This window comes from Pinus tabuliformis, chromosome 2_2 (assembly GCF_031772625.1).
Source record: "Pinus tabuliformis cultivar Carrire ecotype Pingquan chromosome 2_2, CPIR1, whole genome shotgun sequence".
NCBI lineage: Eukaryota > Viridiplantae > Streptophyta > Pinopsida > Pinales > Pinaceae > Pinus > Pinus tabuliformis.
In genome coordinates this window covers 1,195,272,892-1,195,290,829 of record NC_142300.1, presented here as the reverse complement: position 1 = coordinate 1,195,290,829, position 17,938 = coordinate 1,195,272,892, and the positions used below count along the sequence as shown (strand labels likewise).

The window sequence follows — 17,938 nt, the reverse complement described above, 5'->3', positions numbered from 1 at the left end:
AGATCTAGCTAAAGGAACCAAAGGGGATTGAGGAAGGTGAGCACATCTTCCACTCAAAGATGTGGGTTAAAGGGACATCATTTCATTTTGTTATGGGCAAGAAAAACCAAAAGAACTTGATCTTAGTAGATACCATTAAGAAGATGAAGCTGCCAATTATGCAACACCATCAACCATACACCATTGGTTTGCTAACCAAAAGATGAGACGTTTACAGTGTACACTAGTGAACAAGGTTGTATGCAATACAACTTCAAGCCCTTCAATGATGAGGCACTGTGTGATGTTGCCCCTATTGAAGTTTGTGATTTTCATTTACGACAACCATATATGTGGAAATGTCATGTTGCTTATCAATCTAGGCCTCCTAGTGTCATTGTCACCTTGGGAGATCGACTCTACATGATACTAAAGATTAGTTTTGTACATTCCAACCTCTCTGATCATTTAGAAAGATAATATCTTAGATTGGGAGATTTGTTTTACTTATGGTCCAATTAGAAGCCACAAAGAAAATAACTACGATAATCAAGGCCTTTCCAAGAGGTCCCTCCATGCAAGAGTGATAAATAGATCAATTGGTGGAAGAATATTCAATACAGGGACATCCTCACCTATGGGAGTACCTCTACATTGTCAAGTAATTAATGCAATTGATTTATGACTAGGTGCCTCTCCACCAAATTCCTTGTATATAGATGCTCTCTTGTGGAGAATGAGGAGATCAAACTCTAGATTCAAGAATCAATATAATATGGCTACATTTGGTGATAAGGATGGGACATGGTCACTCTATATTGAATATAAAGCTGCCAAACAATCATAGTTAAGAATTGGTACCTAATTGATGATTTGCTTGACAAATGCAGAGGTGTTGAGTTTTTCAACAAGATTTATTTTAAGTTGGGTTGTTGCTAGGTATTGAAGGAGTTGAATGACATGTGGAAGAAAACCTTCAAGTCTAAGGAAGATCTCTTCAAGTGCTATTGGGCTTAACTATTAACTAATGCATTGACAATGTTTATGAGAATGATGAATGATATTTTGTAGCAATGTTGCACGAAGCGGGACCGAAGCGGAAGCGTTTTTTGGAAGCGGGGACGCCGAAGCGTCATTTTCCAAAAATCTAGGAAGCGAAGCGTCCGCGGAAGCGTCTGCTATATATATATATTTTATATTTTTTTGCATTTATACTCAAAACAAACATCCCAAATACCAAATTAATTGTAGAAGACATGAAAACATGCATATTTTTGCATAAATCAAGATAGATATGGCATCCATGATTCAAATTGTAGTTACTAGTATGTACAACAATCATCTATATTCTAGCTATTACAAACATACATCAAATTTTTAAGCATATTATAAAACATAAAACATTTAAGCATATTATAAAACATAAAACATAGAGCATATTATGATTTATCTAGCAAGTGAGCAACTGTCAACATTTGTCATGTCCAAAATTCAAATAATAATGTTTACAAAATATGTCACTTGGTCACCGCCAAGCCAAAAAGTTTCAAAATTCAAATTCACAAGTCTACAAGTCTAATGAGTAATCTATGACAAAAAGTAGTAGATTGTGAATATATCTACTAATCTCTCCTCCTTCCACCACGAATAGAACGTGGTGGCGGGCCTCCACGTGGTGGCGGGCCTCCACGTGGTGGCGGGCCTCCACGTGGTGGCAATGAAGAAGATGGTGCCTGTGGAAGTCGTGGCACTGACACTGATGAAGAAGAACCCCCTGCTGTTGGTGTTGAACCATGGAACCTAGGAACCAAGGGACCAGATGGGGGTGGGGGTGGTGGCATATCAACACGGTCATCATCATCCTAGAATCGCTCAAAAAATTCATGCAAAAAAAAAACACTAGTTAACAAAAAAATTAAAAACATGAATTAGAGAAATGCTTTATAAGGGAAAATTGGAAAATTCATACCACAATGGACATAGCTGGATAAGAGCATCCTCTAATTGCTCTAGTCGCAACACTCCATCCTCCAAATTGGGCTCCTCTGGATTCTTGTCCCAAATCAACAAGTCTTTATTAGACTTTGCATCTTCACAGTAATGGGACAACAATCGCAAGTTGTAATGAACATAAACCAAGCTCTCTGCCCGGTCTAAATTCAACCTGTTCCTTTTAACACTGTGGATGAAAGAATAAGAGCTCCAACACCTCTCTGCAGAAGAAGTGTTTACCACCTGTGATAGCACCCGCAATGCCAAACTCTGTAGAAGTGGAGTACCCCCTCCATGCATGTTCCACCACTCAAGAGCAGAAAAAGTCTCTCGATCTTTAATTGCATGCATGCTCCCAAATGGACCAGTGTTGAGCGTATAGTTGCTCACCTGTCTCCGTACCAATGCAGCCTCCTCCTCATCAGGGATTAATTTACTCAATGCAGCCATATATTTTTGGTGAACCTCTTGATCTTGGTGTGGTTTTCTCCTGCTTCCCCCCCAGGTGCTGGTGTTGAAAGCCATGATGGATGATAGTATTTAGGTGTCAAAACATATGCTAATGCATGCAATGGAACATTTAGCATTTCCCATCGGTTTTGCACCTCTACACGAATATAATTGTACAAGTTGATATCTCTAGGCTCAACAATGTCTTTAATCTGCCCCAACATGCTATCCATTTGCTCATACACCTCCCCAATTACTGGTCGATCTGAATCTGCAAACTTGATCATGTAATAAATTGGTTTGGTGAATTGCAAAACATATTTAACCTGTCCCCAAAAGTATCTGTCAAGAACAGTGTCCTTGACTGCATTAGCACCATCTATGTCAGTGTTAATTTCATCCCATGTTTCAGCACACACCAGATTAGTTAAAGCTTGTCTCACCTTCACTAGCCGCCTAAAGGTGAGGTAATAACTAGCAAATCTTGTCTTTGCAATTTTAAGCAATTGCAACTTGGAGTAAGTGCCATAGAAGTAGTTTACCCTTGTATGCCCTGTGATGAATTTAATGAGCTGCTTCCCTCTCCTGTAAACCTCAGCAATCCACCCACATTCTTTGTGTTTCACAATATCATGCATCAAAAGGTTCAATGTGTGAACCAGGCACCCAGACCAAAAGATGTGTGGATGAGTACGCTCAATAATTTTTCCTGCTGCTTTACAATTTGCTGCATTATCTGTGATCACTTGAACCACATTATTCGGACCAACATCTTTGATTGATTTCAATAGGAGATCTGCAATGTTTTGTGCAGATGCAGTGATGGAGGAGGAGTCATGACATGCAATAAATACTGCACCACTAGAAGAAACACCAAGAACATTTATCAAATGTTGGTTTCTAATATTTGTCCACCCATCTGATACAATGGATACCCCAGAATCTACCCACTCATTTGTAAAACGTGTCAAAGCTCTTTGAACCTTAGCTTTTTCTCTTTCTAATAACACTGTTCTAGCTTTCTCATAGTTGGGGGCCTTGTATCCTTTTGGGGCTTCATTGATGGCCTTTACCATTTCATGCCAATAGGGAGAGCGAAGCACATTGAATGGTACACCGCAAGCACAAAGAAAACGGACTATCTTTCCATCCACATCATCCCTCCCAGCAACATTAAGGAAATCCCCTATTGTTCTTCTACCTCCACAGCTTGCAGAAGTACCATGAGGAGATGAGCAACTACCAAATTTAGAGGTTGCACTTGATTCAGAATGAGTTTTTTGTTTCTTGTTTTTTTGTTGTGCAACCATCTCTATTTGGATGTATTTTCTTCTTTCTTCAGTTGAAATGTTTGGGCAAATTTGTACCCCCACAGAACCCTTTTTTTCATCATTGTCCAACACCCCACAAAGATGCCTCCTCAGACGGGTATATGAACCACAATATGGTTTTCCTCCATGACAACCATGAGGGCACACAAATTTGTAAGATCCACCACCCTTTCCCCCATCAAGTTTGGTCACATAGTTCCACAAGGGTGTTGATGTAGCTTTCCCATCTTGTGTTTCAGTGTCCCCTTCAAGTTCATCCCCTTCCTCTTCAAACCCTTCCTCCTCATCATACATTGGGTCACTACTATTAGGACCATCACCAATGTCCTCTTCTGTTTCTTCCCTTCTATTCCTCACCCTTGCCATCATTAAAACCAAGAGTGGAATGATACATAGAAGCCAAAAGAACACCATCTTGGAATATGGATATAGGTGGTGGACAACGACAACCTGTAAATAAAGGAGCAAGTAGAAACAATGGGAAAGAGTAGGAGAGGGAGGAGAAAAATACAAAATTTTTTTCAAAAAAACAAGGGAGTTTGGGGTTTGAACTTACCTCTTTAGCTCTTGTAGATGAAGTCCTCCAAGCTCTTGCTCCAAGCTCCTCCTCCTTCTCCTAGCTCCTCCTTCTTCACTCCTCCAAGCTCTCCTCTCTTCTCCTCTCCTTTCCTCTCTTCTCTTCTCCTCTCCTCTCCTCTCTTCTCTTCTCCAACTCTCATAAACTCAAAGTGAGAAAATGAGGAATGAATGGGGGCTTTATTCTTTTCATTCCTCACCTTAACCTCACTCTAACCTCACCCTAACCCACCCCCTTAAGTTTGAGTGAACATAACTTAAAAAAAAAATGTGTTTTTCTCCCTTGGGCGCGCCCCTTTCCGCCGAAGTGTACGGAAGCGTGCGTGAAGCGCACGCTTCCTGCTCCGAAGCGCCACGCTTCGGCAGCCCGAAGCGCCGTATGAAGCGCGCTTCGGAGCCGGCGCTTCGGAAATTTCAGGAAGCGCGCTTCCAAAATTCCGAAGCGCGCTTCGTACGACGCTTCCTAGGCGCTTCCGTACGGGGCGCGCTTCGGAGCTTCGATCCCGGGGGGGGGGGGGGGGGGGGCGCTTCGTGCAACACTGTTTTGTAGTTCTTTTTCAACCATGTTTGTGTTCATTTTGGGTTGTCAAAGACCTTTGCTTCTAATAGGGTAGTAGGTTCTTGAGTATTTTTGGTACAACCTTTGGTCCATGATGGACACCAAGTTGACCATATTGACTACTTTCCATCTATAGATTGATGGACACATTGAAGTAGTGAACATGATTATGTGCATTTCTTCTAAATGTACATCTACAAACAATATTGCAGCAAATTTAGTTGTTCAAACAATATTTAAACTATGGGAAATAAATGCTAAATTTGAGAGTAAACTAAGGACAAAGTTACAACAAATTTTGATGGTTAATAAGGCATATAATAACAAATAAGAACTTGACATCAGCCCTAGAAAATAGCTAAAAAATGCATGAAAAAATTCAATTTTGCTTCTCTAATGTACTTTGAAACAATTTCTAACTCTATGGCATACAACAAGAAGTCATTAAATACTGAAAATATAAATTTTTGCTATAATGTAACTCTAATTTACCATTAAACAAAAAGAAACACGATTTAAAGAAATCTACAAGTGAGATAGACTAGTGTGTTCTCAATCTAGGGCATATGGAGTCTAAGATACAAACTATTCTAGGGTTTCTTTGGATTAATTCTAAATCCGAACAAAATTGGGGCAAATAAAATAACTTGCCCTAGGTTTTGAGATTGAGGTTCTCAATTTTCGGGATGGTTAAGGGAAAGAAAAACCTATCTCTATTTCTCAAATACTTGGAAGAAGGATTTATGCAAATACCAAATAAACTAACTTAGCACAAGAACATTAATCCCATGGAACATAGTACTAAGATAAAGCAAATAAATTAACTTACTTCACCTTGCAACATCCAACATCCACCACAAGCATCCATGGAAAGAAATCACATCACATCACAAGATTCACCTAAGAAAGTCATTCAACTAGGCCTCCATTGCACACAAGAGAGAGAGATCACTAATAGAAGTTATGATCCAAATGTGGCAATGATCAAATGAGGAAATAAAATCCCCTATTTATGTGAGAGTGACCAAGTCAATTTTCCTTTATATTAGGCTAAAATCCCTATAAACTACTAAATCCATGATACAAGGTGGATGGGTCATCAAGCAGACCCCCAAAGATAGCCAAAATAATTAAATAACAGGAAAATAAGCCTCAACTAGCTCACACATGCAATTCTAAAAGCCTCCAAGGGTGATGTCATCTTTTAGAATGCATGTCTCTCCATGAAAAGGTGCAAGGGATAACCCAAGGTATCTGTCTCATCCCAAAAGTCATGTCTTCTCATCAGAATGGTGCCTCATCACCAAAGAAAGCCCTCTCAAGGCCAATATCATTCTCTAGAATGTATGCATTATCACCAAATGCATCATGAGAGTGAAATCCTAGGGCATGATAGTGAAATGCTAGGGCATGAGGCCACTTGGGTAGTGTTGTACCTGTTTCTTGTAGGCAGTCCTTAGCTTCAAAAAACTACGCCAGGAAACCAACTCAACCAGCCTTTAGGTTCAAGCTTGCCCTTGAACCAGACGGGGCTTCCTCAGTGGTTACGAGGCTTTGTTTAACGCTGTTCACCTGTCCTTGAACATCAGCCTTTGAAGCACAATGGCCAGATTTATGGTTTTAATTGGGGGTGGTTGGCGATCAATGACAATCTCTATCCATGATTAAAGGCCTCTCTCACAGGGTCCCTTCAGAACGTGTCAGCTTCCAGCCTAACAAAATGACTTAGCTTTCTAATAATTAAGCAGTCAGACAGACTTCTTAACAATTAGGGAAATTAGGATGTGTGTAGAAGATTTCTACAGCCCAACAAAACACATTGGAGAGTATTCAAGAAGGCCAAACTGAAACCAATTCTAAGAGGAGCTATTTTGGACAGATAGTCCAATAAGCTATTCTCTTTTAATAGCTATTAGAAGGCATAAAGCAAAAACTAGTCAAAGTGGAGTTATCTTGGACAAACAGTCCAATAAGCTAATCTCTTTCTAAAGGTTTTGATTTTGTAGGGGATTTAAGAATAGATTGATACTCAATCTACACTTACCCAGACCTTCCTATAAATGCTTTGAACATGTGTAGAAATAAGATATGAAACACTAGAAAGACATACAAGAAAACACAAAATTATGTCAAATTGGAGCCGGAAGGCTTTCATTAGAAATCCTATAATAGAAGCTATTACAAAGTGAAGAGCCTTGGCATCAAAAGCCCACACATATTACTTCAATTGATGAAGTATTTATACAATTTCCTCACAAAATATCTTGATAAAAATATCAAGAGCTATTACAAATATCTGAAAACTGTATTACAAAAATAGAACACAAATAAAGGTAACTAAAACTATTTGAAGAGTTCTGGTACTATCCTTGAGGATTTCTGTTGATAAAGAAGAGCAATTCGAATTTGATTGCAACTCATATTTGATGAGGTGGCCTCCAAGTCACTAACTGTCTTTGAGCTTTTTCCTCCCAAATTTATGAAAAATAGGGTCCAACCACCCCTTTGAATATCGCAATACGAGCTAGTTGTGTGAAAACTGAGAGAGGTTTTTGTAGTCTAGTATCTTAGGAACAAAAACCTCCTCCAGTTTCCCAAGATTCATCTTTGATTATTCACAATATTTTCTGCAAAAAGGTGGCTTAAACAGGACATTGCATAGTCGGAAAAATAGGCTAAACATGATGAGAGTGTATCTCCCAACCCTTGACACCTGTATGAAAAGTGAGATAGGCTTTTGTATTTTGGAATCTTATGAACCAAAACCTCTTCCAGTTTCCAAATATTCATCTTTGTTTGGCCACAATATTCTCTGCAAAAAGGTGACTAAAACAGGAAATTTCTGGAAAACATGCCTTCAAAGATGCATTTGCATCTCCCAAACCATAACAGCTGTTAGAAAACTGAGAGAGGTTTTTGTACACGAGGATGTTAGCAACAAAAACCTCTTTCAGTTTCTGAAAATACGTTCTCATTTGTTTGTAAGCAATGTTTGACATTACTGTGCTGTATAGGGAGAAGTTTTAGCTGACCATGAGACAGGCATATGACGTGGAGGTAGGAGATGATGTGGAGGCAGAAGGAAGGCGTGGGAATGGAACGGTAAGCGGGAGCAGGATTAGGTAGGAGGAGATAAGTGGAAGTGGTGGATTGGAGGGGAAATGCTATGAAAGTCGACGTAATCAAGATGGGTGGTTTACGCGGGGAGTGGATACCGTTTTCGGGGGAGGGGTGGGGGCGGGGGCGGGGAGAGCCATTTCTTGTATTGGCGGAGGGGTGTCCGAAATCTCGGCGAAAGGATGTGTAGCAGTGGGAACTGCTTTTTCGGACCCCCCCTTGACGTTAAACAAAATCACATTGAGGGGGGGGGTCCGAAATAGTTAGGTGGCCGTCGGATTTGGGCGGAGTTGAAATCTAGGGTGAGGACGTGCCTGGGATTAGTGCTAGTGGTCCCCATTGGATCTTCGGCGGAGCACTTTATTAATGAATGCCAAAAATTTAGGATAAGCTGTATTTTCAAGGTTTATTAAACAGGTTACCTCTTTTCCCTAATTTATACAAATAAACTAGGTAGGGTGCATTTAAATCTGCTCACCCTCGTTTATTTATTTATCAATTAATCCTAATTTAATACATGAATTTAAAATTGTTTGATCATAGAGTTTGATCAAAACTAATCATGTTACAACAGGTAGAAGGTATGAAATCCTCTTCGGAGGGATATCAGGTCATCATCATACTCATCATTATCAAGAAGGTACAATGCCAACTTGGGAGCGTCTTGTCATCTCTTAGGCACACCTAATCTCCAAGCAACATCCTAACCTGGATCACCAATGTCCAAGGTCAAGGTGTTCTACATCATTGTCAAAGTAACTGGGCTTCATCTATGAAGACCTGGAGAAGCATCACATCATTCCTCAAGGGATCTTGTCGACACCCGAAATAATCACCTAACATATATTCAAAGAATCATGTGAGATCAACATTATGGACATAAGTACCATTAGAGCATTTAGGTGGACCATATTCAATCTCAAAGCCATCAAAGTGCTTCACACAAGTATCATCTTCAAATGTCTTACTAGCTTATGTATGTTACCATATTTAGGCATGAGAGGGTTATCACATGACCCTATTAGGTGCTTCCAACCCTAAGGGGAGGTTTAGTTCCTAGGTCAACTCTTTCAAATGATAGGTGCTAATGAAGGGCGTTATGGCTCGGGGTTTATGTCATGAAAGTTGTCATAGTCTTATACTGGGTTATGCAAAAGCATTGTCCATGAGTGCCTTTGTAGAGGGAGTGCTTAGTTGCTTGAGTTACCTTCCCTCAACTTTGTTTTTCCAAGCCTCCCTATTTGCTTTGTTTTTTGTTTTTCCTTTTGACATGGCTTGTTTAACAAGTTTCATTGATTTATTGTGTAATAATAATGATATAATCCCCCTTTAATGGGTGGTAGTTTATCACTTCATTAGAGTTAGGGATGTCCACTAAGAGCTCGTTTTACTTTGATAGACATAATGTGCATAGATAGTCTCAGGGACGAGTGGCTATATAAGATGGGGCAGAGCTCAAGCTATAATTGGCTTTTTGATTGCTTTACATCCCTTGCCATTCCCTTGCATTTTTGATGTTTGGCTCATGCTTTTTCTTTTTATGTAGTTGCATCAACCTCAAGTATTTCCAACCCCATCTTCTCATAAGACCAGGCCAATAGGGAACCAGTACGAGTGACTAACAACTAGTCAAAATTTGGGATAAGGAAATTAGGGGAATAATGACAAGTGTTAAATATGAATAACATGGAATGTTACCATCATCAAAGCCTCCTATTTGTGCCCCTCCTAGACAGTAAAAGAAAGGCCCTAAGGAAGGTCACACTAGACTAGGGGCAAATGATGACCACCAAGGTGAAGTAAGGGAACAAGAACACAACCAATAATGATCTATTATCCAATCTCAACTTGGTATCCATGTTAGAATGCCTTAAACATTAAATGAAAGTACTTGAATGCAAAAATGGTTAATGTCCCTCATAGTGGATGCCCGACTTTCATTGGATGAGTAGGCTAGATCATTGGGTATACTAGTTGGAGAATGGGTGAGAGGCATTTGAGTCTGGCTATCGGTAGATTATGGTAGGGGCTATTGGCTGGCAAGCTCCATCATAGGAGAAAATTTTTATCCTATGGTTGGTTACCCATGTATGTGGATGGATAACAATACCAAATATGAACCCGTCAGCATTGATTACAATGCCTAACCTGGTAAGTGTATTGAGTGAGACATACAACAGAGGAGCCAGCCAAAGGAATCAACCTCTACACCTCCTACATGAAGCTCAAAGCACTAAACCACTCAAGCTGCAGGGCTATAATCTTGTGCCTAGTTATGGTTATGTGTAGCTCTTTGTCATGTTGTATCTAGCTTATGTCATTGGCTACTTTGTTTCATTCAGTCATTTAGCTTATTTTATGCTATACTTCACCTTTTAGGTTCCAGGAGTTGTTTTGGTAGTCACAATTTGCCACTACTAGATTATACTTTTGAGTTCCACTGACCTAATTTTTGGTCATTCATGGAGAGTATTAAAATGATCTTATCTTATGATGACATCATTTGTAGTTGATACGTAGGAGAAACAAATGAAGCATTTTGTTGCAAAAGCATAATCATGTCTATCTTGCATAATGGCTCACGGATTGCCCTTATAGCTCTATATTCATCTTATTCAACTCTTCCGATATCTGCGCTTTTTCAACAATTAGGCATAACATGGCCTTGAAATGCCACATGCAATTTAAGTAAAACTTACCATCAATATGGACAACTAGAGATGATCTTGCTTTTGATGAAGGGTCAATTGATCCACATCTAAAACCTACTATCAATATGGAAAGCTCAAAAGAACTTACTTTTGATAACGGATCTATGTTGAATTTCCACGACCTTGGGTCTGGCATAGAATCTTAAAATCTCTGATGCTACCAAACCAAGAATCTCAACGATACTACTTTGCACAGTGGAATATAAACAATAGTAAATCGCATATGCACAAAATATAGACAACTTTTTACAATTTTGTACAATAACCCAACTTCGTTATATTAATCCAATTGATATAATACAATAGTTTAGGGCTCCCGTACTAGGGATAATGGCCCTCATACATCCACTAGTACAAGATACAAAACTGGGGCTTGGTGTCAGTTCATCGACAACCAATCTGGCCTCAACAAGATACTCTGACCATCTGGTTGTCGCATGCTCTCTTAGCTCCTCTCAGTCGTACCCTGTATCTGCCCGGTCCTTTGACTCCCGATCTACAGCACTTGCCTCTATCAATGCTCCAAGTCCATCTGGTCACTGAACCTCGGCTGTCAATCTGCTCTCTAGTTGTGCCTTAGTCCATCAAGGGCACAACACATCGAGACTCTTGTTGAGTTGTTCATAGCTCCACTCGTGAACAACTCTCAATCTGCCCACTGCTGCTCCTCAGGGACTTCCGCCCACTATGTTCTTCCTGCGTTGCTCTGATGAAGACCAACATAGGGCACGGAGGGCTGCCACCTATCACTGCAAGATGTCCATCTCCCACAATGAACATGGGCTAGGAGGACTACCCATCTTTTGTTGTAGATGTCCTTCTCCACACACAAGTCTTGGGCTCCACAAACTGCTCTTGGTTGATCAAACCCTTGAGCTCAACAACTGCCTCTCTCGCAACTACCTTTGTCCATCAAGGTGTTGCTCATTGGGCTCCAACTTGGACACTATCACGCTGTCCTCCAGCAGACCATAAGTGCCCAATCACGTCCACACTTGGTCCACTCTCACGCTGCCCTCCAACAGTCCACGAGTGACCAAGTCCACGCTGTAGCATCTGCACCTAGTTAGGGCATCCCACACCTAGGAGACCCTTACACACGGCTGCCCACAGACTTCTCCACATCCGCCCTTTGCTCTGCACAAAGGAGCTATCGCACAAATCTAGGCTCCAAACTTCATTGTGAAACTGCCCATTGGTTAGGGCTTCTAACATGCCATGTCAGCCCTACCACCTTGGCTTCCACAAGCTGCAACAACTCTGTCCACACCTACATCACTCCATAGTGGGATATGCTCCTAGTTGGAGTTCCTTCATGCCCAAGGAAACTCCAACAAATGGATCCCAACAAACTGCAGTGTAGACTGATCCAAATCTGGTCAAAGCAATGACCGAACACAAGTCACTAATGGAGAAGAATACATATTTCTGCACTGCTGTTCAAGGACAGTATTCTGGTCACTGGTTAGGGCTCCCACTGTAACCTACAACAGCCCAAAAATCATACCCAAAACACACCTTAATTTATGCGGCCTCCTCTCCTCTGCAAGCTAGGTGACCTTGCTGTTTGAGAAGGCACCTACAGCTCCTTGTATAGGGCTGTTTGATCCTCAAAACAGAACTGATAGGGCTGCGGCCTAATCATAACAGAAAGGTCCCTTACTTGGCCTGTTTCAGGAGGATATCCCTGCGTTTTCTAGCCCAGAACAGTCCTAATTATTGCGGCCCTCCAGCAAGATACCGCGGCCTCCCTCCAGCAGTTCAGATCCTCCTCCGCTGGTCTGCCTCTTCTTGCTGCGGCCCTCAACAGAAGTATCCCTCTCCTCTTTTACTGCCCAACAGACCTGCGTCCAAGCCTCTCTTACTCGGCCTCCCTCCATGCTGGAACAGCCCTTCAAACAGCCCTCAAAAGAATCCTACGCAGCATCTTTTCTTGCTGAAGTGCTCTCCCATCTGCGGCCCAAGCTAGGGTAGGTATGCCAAGTTCCTTTAGTCCTCAAATGAGCTCTTGTGTTGCCAAATTGGATGAGGAATAGTCCTCCACAACACCTCTTATTTATACTAAACAAGAGGGCTTCCTCCAACGTCATTCTAGGGCTTTTACAACTGTCTCATGGCTTATTAACTTCAAGCCAACCTAGACATACATGTGCAAAACCCATACTTTGACTTCAAAAATTCAGAACTCAAGTTCTAGAGCTCCGATTTGGGTGATTTTCGAAACGTTGGAATTGGCATGCCAAGCTCTATCACCTCAAATTTTCTCATGCTCAAATTCATCATGGTTTTGGCCCAAATCTGGATGGGTGCAAAATCCCATGCTTGGGTTCCAAGCCCTCAAGCCTACTTGTGGTGCTTTGCCCTCCAAACCCCGAACACTAGGCTTGGAGTACCTCCCAAGCTACAAAAAAATCAACAATCTACTTATTCTACCTCTAAGATTCATTATCTACTCCCAAGTGGTATAATTGCAACAGAACCCAAATTGCCAAGGACACTGCAATGACTCTTATTCTTTCACTGGTGGATGTCTATGGGTGGCCTAAAAATTGTCTATTTGAGGAATTGCATCAAAACAGACTCAAATACTTAAGGGACAGGTGGGGCTATACATCCTTGCAGCAATATATTAATTTTGAAAGCAATTAGAAAATTTTAGGAGCATTTTTATTTTGTAAGGTTCTTTATCCACTTGATATGCATAATTTTGAAATTATTGAGTAAATGATGATGCAATCTTATGTCAGAATCATAAGGATTTCTATATTTCATAGTACAATGCCACTACTCGTTTTTGAGGTTCATGATTAACTCTAGTAGTCTTACCATTATGTTTTTCAATGGTGTATTCTCAATGAGGAAGAGGTAGAATTGCTATACCTATGGGGCATGGGTCTCCTGTACCTTAATCCCTTTTATCTTATTAATGCAAGCCAGCAATTTATTAAAAAGAAATATTCAGATACTTTAGCTCCTTGACAAGTCCAAGCCTTCCTGCTCTCTTAAGAGTGAGTTCTGAGCAGATCAACATAAGATCCCTAAAGAAAGAGATAGAGCATCTGAATTCTGAATGTTCTCGACTACGAACATCTTTGCAGGCTAAGGAGGCAGAACTTCTTCAGTTAAAGAGGTAAAGGTCTTGAACCTATTTCTTTAAAGTTGCATCTGATCTTTTATAATGCCCATCATGGATTCCAGCAGCAAAGTCTTGATAAAATAACTGTCGTCCATAATCTCCCTTTTAGTTTTGTTCCACCAGCAACAACGGCTAATAGGCTGGATGAAATGAGAATTGTTCAAGAGTCTTCCAGAAAAACAATCTTGGAAGGTAGACTTGCTCAAGATACTTCCATGTCAAAGGAAGAATCTGAGTCAGCTGCTGCAGCTTTGACTTATAGTTTAGATGAGAAGGATTATGGAAAACAATCCAGCCATCTTGCTTTCCAAGCTTCAAGTTCAGGTATATCTATCCCAGATCAAGATCATGGAGCTTTTAATAATCCGATTGTACGTGATGCAAAGACATCAGAGCTATCAACAAGAGATCCAGCTGGTGAAAGCTCTGAATCAGGTGCGGTATTCATTTGTTTGTATTAAGCAATATCTTACATATAACAAGGAAACACTATGTAAATTCATGCTAACATGAAATTGAATTGCATTTAATCCTAAGAATTTTTTTGATTTTTTGAAGATGTCTAGCCATTCCCATGTCTACTGAAATGACTGTTCTCATATTGTAAATACTATAGCATTTTTAGGGTTATACTATAAACAGGAAAATCTGGACACTGGTATGTATGTACATGCTCTAATTTTATTCAACAACATTTGAATATTTATAGCATATGGAAATATTCCTAGTTTTATGTACAATTTTGCATTATTTAGAATTTTGGCCATATATTTTTCATCCCATTCATCAGTCAAAAATCATCCATTTCTGTTGCTGGACAACACAACAATTAGTTTCCCCTTTTTTGTCGTGGCTGTGGAGATGGCCAAAAATCCTTAGAGAAAAGTAATTACATGATCAAACTATTGGAACAAGATAAGCTAAAAACTGAAAGCCACTATTTGGTCACAGTTTGCATCCCTCAGTTCTTTTTGTTTTCTTCAAGATCTCACCGGGCGAAATTTAAAGAGTTCCTCTAGCCCCAACTAACCTGAATCCCATCCAGTAAAATGGAAGATGTATAAATCTCCAAGATAATAGATAGGAATACTGCAAATAGAGCCATTGCAAAACCCATAAGCGGAGTAGCTCCCCATCTAGGAGCTGCTTTACCATATTCCAAACTAAGCAGGTTTAAGGACCTTCCTACACTGGTTGATCTTGATGCAGTTTTGGAAGAATAATCAATGGTCTGTGTGTCATATCCCCAATAATTAAATTTGACTAAGGAGAATTCCCAATTTTGCAGTTTTGTTTCCTAATAAATATTTTGGCATTTGGAATTAGGAAAATGGGTTAGAAGAATTGGGATTAATTTTTGCAAAAATAAAAGGAAGGCAACTTAAGAGAAGTGGGTAAATATTAAAGTAGTGAGTTGTGGGGGCTACACTAAAATGGAAATTGAACCTGTTATCCACCACCTGTGGGTAGTGTATATGGGAGAATTTTTTCTCTTAGATGGTCCTCAGCTGGTAGCCAATCTCCCCTTGCAGCCGCCAGATAGCTCGAAGTGCCATTATCTCCACCACCTGACCCAGCGATGTGGTCCGTTGCCCACTTGTTATGATTGTATGTTTGAAGGTGAGCCTCCTGACCTAGAAGGTATGGCCTTTCATTGGTATAGTTAAGTAATTTTCCTTACTTGTCATGGGCACTTTTGGGCATGGATTGGTGGGGGGATTAGGCAGAATGAGTAGGCTAGCCTCGTACTCTTGTCTCCACTACCCGATTTTGTGGTTAGCCTTGTATCCTAGTCCCGTGGGATCTCCTTTATTTGCTGTTAGCTTTAGGGTTGGCACTACATGGGAAATCTCAATTTTGGTTGCGTGGTCCCGCTTCTTGAAACCATATACATCACTCCCTTGTCTCATCTCTTTTTCCATCCGGGTTTGCATGTGTCCACTGGGTCCACATAGGGTTAGCCTCCTCCTCCCCTTGTCCACACCTTGGGTTGGGCCTAGAACGATGCCTAGAGGTTGATGCAACTAAATAAAAAGAAAAGAAAATGTATAATTTGTCCACTCTCAACAGGAAATGTACCACGAAATGCAAAAGATGGTCGTGACATACAACTTTAGCACGTGGGCAAAAGCCAAACATGAGCTATGCTCCTTATCCATGGCCATCACTTTGGTTCCTATGGGCCCTAGATGAGCCCATTCAATCTTTAAGGAACCCATGATTGTCCCAACCCTTGGTGGGTGATGAACTGCCCCACCTTAATGGGGTATCCACTGCTATATATTACACAACATGCTCTCATCCCCTGGAGGCCCGAGTAGTTATAAAGAAAAATCAATCAAAGACAAAAGGCATATGAAGAAGGGTGGAAAAACAAAGGTTAGGGTAACTCATGTACCACAGTTTGCTTCCTCCTACACTCATATACCTAGGTGTGGGCTTCCCTTATTATAGCTACCCTTGTACAGTGACATGTGTTCTAGATGATTCCCTTGATTCCCACTCCGTTCCATTACCATATCACTTGCCACCTACCACTTGAGGGATGTACCATTGATATGTTACCCCCTTTAAAGGTTGAAACCACCTAATAGGGTCCTTGATTAACCCCCTTATTGAGCTTGGAGACACTTGTACATGCCAAAGCCCACTATGGAAGGGCATGCCACCATGAAGTGCCCCATTGGTTCCATTACTTGTAAGTTCTTTTACTTGATTATTCTAATGATTTGTTGTATTGGAGGGCAACGAGACGCATTGGATCTTATGCAGAATTGCAGGTGGGTCTCTATTTGGGGCTTGGTCTCCTTGTACGAGGTTCTAGCCCTCCAGAGGGCCACATTGGCGCCTCTAGGGTGAGTGTTAAGACCCATGGGCCTCCACCATAACATAAAGTACTTCATGGATCCCCAACACCACTCATTGATTGCTCGTGTTCCACCTTTTGGATGAGGATGATGCACCTGGTTCACCATGCCCAACTGGCTCCACACTTGCACCATACACTTGGCATATGTTCTAGGGTTCAGATGGAGACATGTTTCATTGTAGAGGGCTTATGTTATCATCCTAGCCCTTACAGATGGTTTACAGGCACTTTCGATCCACTTGGAGACCCATGAGGATGTCCTTGTGCCCCTCACAATACTTAGGGGCACCACAGGGATTTGCTTGGAAAACAAGGGGCCAACCCGTTGTCCACTGTGTTTGAGGTCCATTCTTACATCATGTCACACTATGGACTTCATTAGGCCTCCTCAAAAGCCTAATGACTCACTTTATTGATCACTCTACCCTCTTGAGAGATTTATTATTATGTTATAGAGCTATCTAGGGTGAGTGTTAAGACCCATGGGCCTCCACCATAACATAAATTACTTCATGGATCCCCAACACCACTCATTGATTGCTCGAGTTCCACCTTTTGGATGAGGATGATGCACTTGATTCACCATGCCCAATTGGCTCCACACATGCACCATACACTTGACAGATGTTCCAGGGCTCAGATGGGGATGTGTTTAACTGCAGAGGGCTTATGTCATCATCCTATCCCTTATAGATGGTTTACAGGCACTTTCGATCCACTTGGAGACCCATGTGGATGTCCTTATGCCCCTCACACCACTTGGGGGCACCACAGGGATTTGCTTGGAAAACAAAGAGCCAACCCGTTGTCCACTATGTTTGAGGTCCATTCTCACATCATGGCACACTATGGACTTCATTAGGCCTCCTCAAAGGCCCAACGACTCACTTTATTGATCAGTCTACCCTCTTGAGAGATTTATTATTATGTTATTAAGATATCTTGGTGGGCTTGTCACCAAGGGATATTATTATTGCACATTATTTTATTATTTGAGGCTCAGTTAGGCCAAATTAGGCAAATCGAACTCATTAGTGATTGTATAAGTACAAGTGAGGTGATTCATTTTCATCATCATCACTTGGAATGTGTTAATTTTAAGATAACAATGGTATGTTCTATGCTTAGAGCAATTTTACTTCAATTTCTTCATTAGCCCAATATCATATCCAGATTGGCAATCACATCAACATGATAGTAAAATGTAGATAAAACATA

General features: G+C 40.9%; 1 protein-coding gene across 1 annotated transcript in view; it reads left to right on the top strand.

Moving 5' to 3' along the window:
- Positions 1 to 17,938, top strand: part of LOC149197781 (uncharacterized) — a 272,825-nt gene that overhangs the window by 31,414 nt on the left and 223,473 nt on the right. Inside the window, exons 3-4 of the mRNA XM_089405968.1 lie at positions 13,704 to 13,845; positions 13,961 to 14,286. Of these exons, the coding sequence (XP_089262094.1) occupies positions 13,704 to 13,845; positions 13,961 to 14,286 (468 nt within the window). The remainder of the gene's footprint in view (positions 1 to 13,703; positions 13,846 to 13,960; positions 14,287 to 17,938) is intronic.